The following is an 11610-nucleotide window of genomic DNA, read 5'->3' on the forward strand; positions in this document are numbered from 1 at the left end:
AGTTTCGGGGGCTCAAGCCCCACGGGCTGTTATCGTTGTGGCAAAGATTGTCGCAGTGACAAAAGGGGATGCCAAGGCAATAGATAAAGTGTGTCGTAACTGCGGGGAAAAGAGGGCATTTTGCGAGTGTATGTCAGCAGACAGTGAGGAAACGACGAGGAGCTTCGAGGAGTTCCTCAACTGTCCTCTCCTCATCGCGGTGCAGGCCCGAGGCGGGGAGCCAGTGCCAGTGTATACCAGCTCTTATCAGGCGTATACACAAAGACGGTGACGGCACGACCTGCGCCCCAGGTGCTCATTACCGCCACACATCCCGCTGGAAGAGACAAGATTACGTGGACTCCTGACTCTGGGGCCGAAACGACCGTTATTGGCCTCGACACGGCAACACTCCTTGGAATCCCGCCCTCCAGCTTGGCGCCCGCCGATGGTGATGGGACTTTATGCTGCCGGTAATCACCCCCTCACCTGTGTAGGAACTTTCTCGTCGCACTTGCAACTGGGCGACAGGGAAGCTGAGACTGTTGTGAGCGTGGTGAAGGAGGTGAAGGGGGCGCTGCTTAGCTGGTACGATTCCATCGCTCTCGGAATCCTCCCCGAAGATTTTCCGGCTCAAATCCGACCGCTACGCAGGGAAGAACAGCACACCGGCAACAGCTCCATCAAGTACCCGACCGCCCTCGCAGCCACCCTCTATCTACGCCCACAGAAGTGATCAGCTGGCCTCATTCCTACGACCCCAACGCCACAGCAGCGTGCGGGGGCACGCTGCTGCTGTGATCAAGGCCTTTCCCAGCGTCTTCGAAGCAAAGGAAGGTTTACGTGCAATGGCTGGTGGATCCATGGCCATCGAGTTGACAGACGACGCCCTCTCACGTGCCTCCAGTACAAGACCCAGTGGAGGAAGAGGATGCTGCTACTTCTGGTGACCTCGACCCTCTCCACTCAGCGGTCATCTCAGCGTTATCTGCCACCAATGAGGACGGCGTCCGCTTAGCACCACTCCAGGATCAGACTGTGGAAATGGTACGTGCCGCAGCAGCAAGAGACGGGGAGTACTGCTTGCTCAAGAACGTCATCCATCGAGGGCTTCCCTGATCATTGCCACGACCTCGATCACCGCTTGCGTACGTACTGGCCGGTGCGCAGTCTGCTGGCCCGTAGACGACGACCTGGTGGTTTACGGGCCGAGGCTTCTTATTCCTCACAGCCTCCGCCGAGAAACACTAGAGCGACTCCATGACAGTCATCAGGGGATGGAGCGCACCAAGCGACGGGCCCGACAAACGGTTGTACTGGCCTGGTATGGACAGAGACGTTGAGAAACGTCGTTTCTGGATGCTCACTATGCCGTCCACTCCCTACCAAGCCAAGCCAACGAACCTCTCTGGCAGGACACGGACACACCCAGCAGGGTGTTTGAGTCAGTTTCTGCAGACTACTTCCCACGCAGCAGGCCGTACATACCTCGTGTATGTAGATCGCTTGTCTGGGTGGCCTCACGTGTCTGCATGCTCACGTCCAGCATCGGCTGATCAGCTCGTTCGTGTCCTTCGGGGTGTGTTCGCCGACACGGGCGTGCCTGTTCTCCTGAGGACTGACGGTGGACCGCAGTTCACTTCTTCATCGGTACGGCGCTTCCTGGCTCGATGGGGGGTGGAGCATCGTGTATCTTCACCTCATTATCCACGCTCCAATGGTCACGCCGAGGCAGCGGTCAAGTCCGTGAAGAAGCTGATCCTCACGACCACACAGCAGGGACACCTGGACGAGGATGCGTTCGCTCGCGGGTTGCTGGAACTGCGCAACACTCCGAGGGCGGAAGGGCGATCACCAGCACAAGTCCTCTTCGGTCATCCTATGAGGTCCTGTGTCCCGGCTCATCATCGCTCATACGCTCAGCAGTGGCAGGCGCGCTGCTGATGAGTGCGACGCCAAGGCAGAGCGACTGAGGAAGAAAGCGAAACTTCGCCACGACGCGTCCGCCCGTACTCTTCCTCTCCTGCACCTCGGTGGCCACGTCGACGTTCAAGATCACACGACAGGCCTCTGGGATCGCCTGGGTGTCATCGTGGCTGTTGGGCGAAGGAGAGACTACCTCATCAAGATGGGCAGCGGTCGCGTGATGTGGCGTAATAGAAGACACCTACGCCCACATAGACCTCTTGCTCCCCTTCCTGTCGAGCAGCACACCGCTCATGGCGGTGCAGCGCTTCAGCATCAGGGTCACGAGGAACACCACCATCCCGGCAGCCCGGAGCATCAGGGTAAACGGGGTACACCGTGGCCGAGAGCAACCAGAGCGTCGAAGCAGCCGACAGCGTAGGGAGCCGAGACGACTGCAGGTGCGGGTGGCACCGTAGCACCTACGATTAGTCGTACGTGTTCATTGTACGCTGTGTTTGTTTGTGTATATGTACCGTGTTTTCTGTACTTCAATCATTGTAACTTTGTTTCATGTGTTACGGTAGGCCATAACAAAGATAAGGAATCTTCCTTATGTCTCGGGGGAGGTGTGTGGTTGTTAGCTAGTTGTGTGAACGAGTGAATGAGCGAGACTTGTGTGAGGCATGAATACGTGTATGAGTGAACGAGCTAGGCTTCAGTCATAAGTGTTAAGTGGAAGTGCGCGGCCTGGCGCCGAGAGATCACCTACCTCCAGCCCTTCTGTTCACACCTTCTGTGAATAAACACCTGCACTGTTACCTGCGTTTCCTGTGCCCCTGCTGGTCAAGAGTCGAACAATGATGGTGGTAGGGGTGTTAGTGGTGGGTGGGTGGTAAGAGGGAAAAGAGAGGGAGGAGGAGGAGGATGAGGAGGAGGAGGAGGAGGAGGAGGTGGGGGGTGGTGGGGGTGGTGGTGGTGGTGGAAGTAGAGAAGGAGAAATACAGGGAGGTGAGAACAAAGAGAAGAAATAGGAGAGGAGGAGGAGGAGGAAAGAAGAGGAGAAGGAGGAAAAGGAGTAGGAGGAAGAGGAGAAGGAGGCGAAAGAGCTGGAGGAGAGGAGAAAGAAATACAGGGAAGTGAGAACAAGAGAAGAAATAGGAGGAGGAGGAGGAGGAGGAAGAGAAGGAGGAAGGAGGAGGAGGAGTTCAAGGAATAGGAGGAGGGATAAGTAAACAACAGCAGATCGTAACACCCCTTGCGTGACTGTTGTGTAAAGAGACAGGACAGTACAGCAGAAGGCTCCTCCCCACCCACCAACCAACCCACCCACCCCACCCACCAATCCACCCACTCACCCACTCACCCACTCATCCCACTCACTCCATCATGCAAACAATTGAAAAAAAAAAAAAAAAATACGGTGAATTGTGAAAAAAAAATAGATAAACAAATAAATAATAATAATAATGATAAAGAGTAACGTGGTAATTTTTTAAAGGAAGGATGAAAACAAACTATTATTCTTATTGGCTGTAGCAAAGAAATACATACAATAATAAAATGAAATAGACGAAAATACCAGTTTCCTAACAAATTTATTACACTACACAATAACGTAATGGTAATGGTATTGGCATAATGGGGGAGGAGGAGAAGGAGGAGGAGGAGGAGGAGGAGGAGGAGGAGGAGGAGGTGGATGAATACTGGGAAGTGGAGGGACAAAAAGGAATGGAAATAGGGAGGGGGAAGAGGAGAGAGGACGAGGAGGAGGAGGAGCAGATGTTGTTTTGGTGCAGGTGGTACACAAGTAACTGCTGTGGGAGGAGGTGGAGGAGCAGGAGGAAAGGGAGGAGGAGAAGGAGGAAGAGGAAGAAGAGGAGGAGGAGAATCTTTACTATTGGAATAGATATTGAAGCTGTTGTTGTAGAGAGAGAGAGAGAGAGAGAGAGAGAGGAGAGAGAGAGAGAGGAGAAGAGAGAGAGAGAGAGAGAGAGAAACAACAGCAACAACAAAAACAACAACAACAACAGCACAACAGCAACAGCAGCAGCAGCAGCAGCAGCAGCAGCACCACCACCACCACCACCACCACCACCACCACCAACAACAACAACAACAACAACAACAACAACAACAATTTGTATATGTAAATAGAGAAAAAAGAAGAATAAGAAGTGGAGAAAGAACAACAACAACAACAACAACAACAACAACAACCAACAATTTGTATATGTAAATAGAGAAAAAAGAAGAATAAGAAGTGGAGAAACAACAACAACAACAACAGCAGCAACAACGACAACAACAACAACAACAACACAAACAGGGAACAGTGAGGAACGAATGGATAAATAAAGAGAGAAGGAGAAGAAAAAAAAACAGAAAACAATGAGGAATAAATTGATGAATAAATGAATGAATAAAGAGATGAGAGAAAACAAATATTAAAGGGAAGGAACGAATAAATGAAGGAGAGAGAAAGAGAGGAGAAAATAGAGAAAGAAGGCAACAAAGGAAAGAATGATGGAGATAGGGAGGAGAAACAAAGGAGGCGAGGACAGATGCAACTACGAGTATGATAGCAAGAGAGAGAGAGAGAGAGAGAGAGAGAGAGAGAGAGAGAGAGAGAGAGAGAGAGAGAGAGACGTTCATTAACAAAGCAACGACAATTTGACTATACGATCTGGAAATAGAGAGATAGATAGATCTTTATTTATAAATATCTTTTATTTATATTATATTTATATTTTATTTATATTATATATTATCTTTATTTATAATCTATTTATAGAGAGAGAGAGAGAGAGAGAGAGAGAGAGAGAGAGAGAGAGAGAGAGAGAGAGAGAGAGAGAGAGAGAGAGAGAGAGAGAGAGACTCTTACATACCATGAGAGCAGTGCGTAGATCGGTTGCAAGAGCCACAAAACGTTATAGCATCAGGACAAGGCTTGGCTACATCTCCGAGTGAAAGGTTATAATTGTGACATGCACAGAGGACAAAAAATGCTGTTGAATTATCCTTGAACAGTCGTGCTTGTACTGCAGATGTGTGACCTTTCATGTTACAACCGTTGTCTTAGCCTTGACCTCCAATGTCTTGCACTTCTAAATTTAATGCCTTCAATGTGTTTAATAATGTTTTATATAAATCTTCTCCTGTGCTACTTTCAACTTGTATAAACTTCATGAAATGTTCATAAACACCTGAAGGAGCCAAGTTACCATCAGACACTTACCTGGTCGTTAGAGACATTTGTTCTTGGTGACTCATATCAGGTGTGCAGTCTAGAATAATGGCGTAGTACTTAGCTGTTTTTAAACGTTGAATATCTCATTCAAAACAGCTGTAGCCATGATGCTTAGTTGTTCATTGTGAGTATCTTTTCCTAAACAGCGATTGTGAATTTGGTGGGGTTTAGATTTTTCGCAAATGTGTGTCAAGAACAGGGTCACACTTTCCAAGCAGCTCCACAAGACCTAAAGACTTTCCTTCGTGCACACTCTCATTACAAACATTTTCTTCTGCTCCTCTAAATGTTAAATTTCTCTCACCAATAAACTTCACCATTGCCACTAACCTTTTGAATACTTGGTGCCAGTGCTTTGCATGTTCATTGGCGATTTGTTCACGCTCTTTGTCAATTGTCTGTCCACTACAAAGCGTTTGGTGTAACTCCCACAAACTTCATGTGGCTTCCAAATGGTTCTTTGATTTTCATGCTCACATAACCTTGTATGAAGATTAGACCAGTTGTTGAATCACGTGTTGATAATGCACTGGTTGTGTCCTACTAAAAAGTTTTCAATAAAAGCAATACATTCTATCAGCAGACTGAGAGTATACAGTCCAAGGTCTCTCAACACTCTCCCCATTTAGAAGATTCCTCTTACTTTGAAAAACACAATTCCTTTCCATTTCTCGTAAAGCTGTTCACTGGAATATTAGGAGGACCGTTCATTGTTAAATAATCTCTTACATTTTTATCTATATCTGCTGGCCAATTGTTTGGGTCATCATACATGTTAATTACACCTGTACTCATGTGTGATCTATCATTGCATCATGTTTGGGCTTTTTTTTTTCCGGTCATAATTAAGCTTTCTGTTTTGGCACTGTCTTCTGGTGCACTGAGATCGCCTTCAGTTTGATTCACAGCTGCGTCATCCTTTTCTAATTCGTTATTATTGTATTCATCAACTATAATTGGACTCAAGGCTATATCGTCATTTTCTGAATAGATTTTGTTTTTTCATCCTCAGTACATGGGCGCTTCAAAGGTGGAGTGACGAACAATTTTTTGATAGCACCTCTATGTTTTTTTTATTTTCAGCTACCTTAGCCTTGGCAAGTGCTCGTTTCCGGTTGCCACTTAAATATTTACCCCTTTGTCTCGATCTCTGCTTGTGCTTGCCATGATGCAAGGCCTTTATATAAATAAATAAATAAATAAATAAATAAATATATATATATATATATATATATATATATATATATATATATATATATATATATATATATATATATATATATATATATATATATATATATATATATATATATATATATATATATATATATAGCAAAGACAATGACTTCATGATATAAAAAAATTGTATTAACAAGAAGGAAGGAAGAAGGAAGAAGAAGAAGGGGAAAGAAGAAAGCAAGTTTGAAGGATGAAAGAAGGAAACAACTTCAATATTAAAAAAAAAAAAAAAGTCATAAGAAGTATTGTCCGAAAATTTCAGAGTTCATAAGTGACAGAACATCATAGTAAATATCACACCGCAATGTTTTCCCATTCATCTATGCAAATAGATGATTAAATATTTTATCTAGTTACTTAAAATCTGGAAAGAGAAAATATATGCAAAGCGCTTAGATATATAAATTTTGTAAAAATACAGATAAAACTAATTTCCTGGCCTGACGAGAAATGCTTCTGGTGGGAGGGAGGGCCACTACTCACTCACACACACACACACACACACACACACACACACACACACACACACACACACACACACACACACACACACACACACACACACACACACACACACACACACAACTAAAATTCCAACGTAATTTCCATGGCCAATTTCATCATATTCTTTATGTAGTCCTTTTCTCTGAGTACTAACACTGTCATATCATTATCATCAACTAATACATATATATATATATATATATATATATATATATATATATATATATATATATATATATATATATATATATATATATATATATATATATATATATATATATATATATATATATATATATATATATATATAAAATGAATGAGGTGATCTAGCCAGCAGCATTTATTTAGTTTGTGAGTTGCACTAGGGTGTTTACATTTATTACAAACATGTGATTGTAGCAGGTTATATAAATATAAATACATATGAATAGATAAGTATCCATGGAACAAAAAATAATCAATATATTCTGAATCAGCTGTTCAATTCACAAGCCATTTTTGAAGCATTGTTTACATTGACGACAGCTGATCGTAGGCTACAGATATTTCCATTTTCATGGCTAATTTTGTACAGTTTTCCGCGATATCCCAAACACTCTCTAACACTGTTATATCATTTTCATGTACTAAATAAATATAAATATCCATGGAGCACGATAAATAATTGGTATATTCTGAACCAGTTGATCACTCGCCAATCATTATTTCGTGTTCCGAGACGCACAATACTTACACTGTCATATGTCATTTAGATTGATAATCAGCCCACTCTTGCTGTTTCCATTTTTTTTTTTTTCTGTACACTAATGTTTTGTAAAATTATGTTGTTACAGCACAATACGATATCCTTCGTAATCGTATATCCTTAAAAACGTAACAAAACACGATATATCCAAAGAGGAATGATACTCATGTGATGAAAACAGAATCTTTACACAATGTACCCGTTTTCTCTCATTCCTTAAAAGAATGAGAGAAAACGTTTTTTTTGTTCGCAGAGTAACCTAATCAGTCACAGACAAACTCTAGGTTGAAAGACACAACATTTCGGTTGTTGACAGAAGTGACCTGACGACACTTTTCTGTTAATATAGTATGCATAATAAATCCATAATGTGAGGAATAATGATTTCTCATTCTTCATTTCACGTTTTCATTAGTGGTTTATTCCTCTTAAAATACACAAAAGGCATCAAGCGGTAACTGTCGCCGCTGGCGCGGGGCCCATTAAGGTGCGGAACGAAATTTGATCAAATTGGTCAAATAGGTTTAAAACTGACCCTGATAGCACCTTCTATTAATTCTCTTGTTAATGTTGCACAACCCTCAGAAAGTATATCAATGATTTAGGAAGTGATCCTACGTCAAAAGTAGCGACATTCGCAGATGACACAACGTGAGGTGGCAAGGCATCGTGCGATGAAGACTGCAGTAAGATTCAGGAGTACCTTAACAGACTAATGAAATGGCAGATGTCCTGCAACGTACAGAAATGCACAGTTATGCATATTGGTGATGATAATCAAATCTTTAGTACCAGGAGCGGTCAAAAGCTCGATAATGTTAAGCAAGAACAAGACCTGCCACAGATTAACATAAGCAAATCTACAAATGAGCGGTCAGTGTACAGCGGCTGGCAAAAAGGCAAATATGATGTCAGGCTTCACTTCAGGAAATATTGATCACAAATCACCAGCAGCAATCAAGACACTGCGACACTCACTCAGGCCTCCAAGAGACTGAAGCGGCCACACTTGTTCTCTCCCACCAAACGAAGGATGAACTGAGCTTTTGAAATACTGAATGGATCTGATAAAGTAAATACTGAACGATTATTGCAAGGAAATCAATCACACGGCAATCACGAGAGGTGACACTGTCAGATTAGAAAGAATGTGTGTGAGTGTGTGCGTGTGTGTGTGTGTGAGAGTGTGTGCGTGTGTGTGTGTGAGAGTGTGTGTGTGTGTGTGTGTGTGTGTGTGTGTGTGATCAGAACGTGTTCCTGGCCACACTTGGCCACACAAGTCAAGGGTTTCAGGTGGGGCTGATGAGGATCACTGCCTCCAGTGTCTGACTCTCTCCTTCCTTTGTATTCAAACACAACAATGTATTGTAATGACTGACTTCCTCCTCCATTCCTTGTTCTATTCTTGTTCTTGTTGTTCTTGTTCTTGTTCTTATTCTTCTTGTTATTGTTCTTATTCTTCTTGTTATTGTTCTTCTTGTTTTTCTTGTTCCTGATCTTGCTGCTGTTGTTATTGTTGTTTTTTTCTTCTTATTCTTATTCTTGTTCTTGTTTTAGTTCTTGTTCTTCTTCTTCGGCAGGGGTGAGGGGGGAATGGCGTGAATGGGGGGTATCAATAAGGGGCGTGTATTGGGGGAGGAGGGTGTGGAAGAAAAGAAGGGGGGAAAGACCGTAAGGGCTTTGGCTTGGTGTGGTCACGTGACCACCTGGCGCAGCGGGCTGGTGTGGTCACGTGACCACCCTGGGGATGGGATCACGTGACCACCCCAGGCCTGCGGTCACGTGACCACAGGGTACCGCGGATTGGGGTATATAAACCCCTCTCCGGGGGAGTCTCGTCAGTCGGTGGTCATGCCTAGAACTGAGTGGATGTCTTTCGTGCGCTGCGCCGCTGTTGCGGCCTCGCCCCACCTGGGGGTGCGCCGCGCACAGCTTAGCGTGGGGCGGGCGAGCCGTTGCTGGCTGGCGAGGAGCCGCCAGGTGGCCGCCTTCGCCTTCCCGGCAGACGGGTGGCGTCGGGCGGCGTCGGGGGAGTGGCGGAATGTCACCGGGCACAAGAGGTTGGACTTGAAGGGGCTGGCAAGGTTACCCCCCGAGGCGCCTCTCAAGCTGCGGGAGTGGACGAGCCGCGGCGTGAGGAAGACCACGCAGGGGACGCTGGCAGACCTGCTGGCCGCCCTGCACGCACGGCCCGCCCACCTCACGCTGCAGCTCCTCTCCAGCAGCGAGGGCGTGCGCCTGGACTGGGGCGTGCAGGAGTCAGACCCGGCACTGCACGCGCTGGGCGGGGCGCTGCCCTGCACGAACCTCCCACCTGGCGCGGTGAGCAATGCTCGGGACGGGGCGCTCCCCGGCACTAGTCCCCCGCTTACCGTGGTGAGCAAGGCTCGGGACGGGGCGCTCCCCTGCATGAGTCCCCCGCCTGGCGCAGTGAGTAAGGCTCGGGAAGGGGCGCTCCCCAGCACGAGTCTCCCGCCTGGCACGGCGACCAAAGCTCGGAGCCGGGCGTTGCCCAGCACGGGTCCCCCGCCTGGTGTGGTGAGCAAGTCCCGGGGCGGGGCGCTGCCCTGCACGAGTTCCCCGCCTGGCACTGTGAACAAGGTTCGGGGAGGGCCGCTGCCATGCACGAGCCCCCCGCCAGGTGCGGGCAACGGCAACACTTCCCCATGGACCTTCCCTTGCCCCTCAGTAGTGCCACGCCTCCCTAGAGAAAGCCTGACGCCACCTGTGCCTCAGTGCCAGAGGCGGCAGAAGGTGCATTGTCGCATGCTGCGACAAGAATTTGAACACCTTAACACCACTACTTGTCCACCGAGCGAGCCTCAGTCCCCAGAGAAGACTCTCGTGGAGGAGAGTTACGTTAACAAAGGCAGCACTGAATCAGGGAAAGCAGAAATAAAAGTAGACGTTGAACTCTGCCCGGAATGCGGCAAGCGAGAGTTACCAAAGGCACGTATGATACCCGTGGACTCGCCTCCTCCCGTCCCAAAGATGATTTCCCCTGTCATCGTATCGCCCTCACCGTCCCCTTCCGTCAAGTCCGAGCCCTGGGCCCACCTTCTCGACGACTGGTGCGGCTTCGTGATCAGGGACGCATACCGGGCGTGCAAGAGGCGCCTGTTCGACTGGGCCCAGAGGAAAAGAGACAGGGTGATAGCGCGCTACAGAAAGCCGATAAAGCGGATAAGGCGCCTAGTGGATCGCATCTGTGGGAGAAAGTACCCAGGCAGGGTGTTCTACGTGCCCGGCCCAGGCACGCCTCTGCTGTCCTCTGTCCTCACCAAGTCAGCATCCACTACTGTAGGGCCGTCATCCACTACAGTCAAGTCATCATCTAGTGCTGTCAAGCCGGCAACCACTACAGTTAAGCCATCCACCACAGTCAAGCCTTCATCCACTACAGTCAAGCCTTCATCCACTACAGCTAAGCCTTCATCCACTACAGTCAAGCCTTCATCCACTACAGTCAAGTCATCCACTACAGTCAAACCTTCATCCACTACTGTAAAATCATCGTCATCTTCAGCCAAGTCATCATCATCTTCAGTCAAGTCATCATCATCTTCAGTCAAGTCATCATCATCTTCAGTCAGGTCATCATCTTCTTCAGTCAAGTCATCATCATCTTCAGTCAGGTCATCATCTTCTTCAGTCAAGTCATCATCATCTTCAGTCAGGTCATCATCTTCTTCAGTCAAGTCATCATCATCTTCAGCCACTCCCAAATCATCATCATCTTCAGCCAAGTCATCATCTTCTTCAGTCAAGTCATCATCATCTTCAGCCACTCCCAAATCATCATCATCTTCAGCCAAGTCATCATCTTCTTCAGTCAAGTCATCATCATCTTCAGCCACTCCCAAATCATCATCATCTTCAGTCAGGTCATCATCTTCTTCAATCAAGTCATCATCATCTTCAGCCACTCCCAAATCATCATCTTCAGCCAAGTCGTCATCTTCTACATCCTTGTCATCATCTTCAGCCA

The 11610-nt window shown here is 46.7% G+C and overlaps 1 protein-coding gene across 1 annotated transcript in view; it reads left to right on the forward strand.

Moving 5' to 3' along the window:
• The first annotated feature begins 8909 nt into the window (after positions 1-8909).
• The window catches only part of LOC135097169 (mucin-5AC-like), a 3987-nt gene continuing 1286 nt past the window's right edge, over positions 8910-11610 (forward strand). Inside the window, exons 1-2 of the mRNA XM_063998933.1 lie at positions 8910-11152; positions 11300-11610. The exon at positions 11300-11610 is cut by the window's right edge and continues 1286 nt beyond it. Coding sequence (XP_063855003.1) covers positions 9474-11152; positions 11300-11610 — 1990 coding nt within the window. The 5' untranslated portion in view covers positions 8910-9473. The remainder of the gene's footprint in view (positions 11153-11299) is intronic.

Source organism: Scylla paramamosain, unplaced genomic scaffold (assembly GCF_035594125.1).
Source record: "Scylla paramamosain isolate STU-SP2022 unplaced genomic scaffold, ASM3559412v1 Contig13, whole genome shotgun sequence".
In the NCBI taxonomy this organism is placed as follows: Eukaryota; Metazoa; Arthropoda; class Malacostraca; order Decapoda; family Portunidae; genus Scylla; species Scylla paramamosain.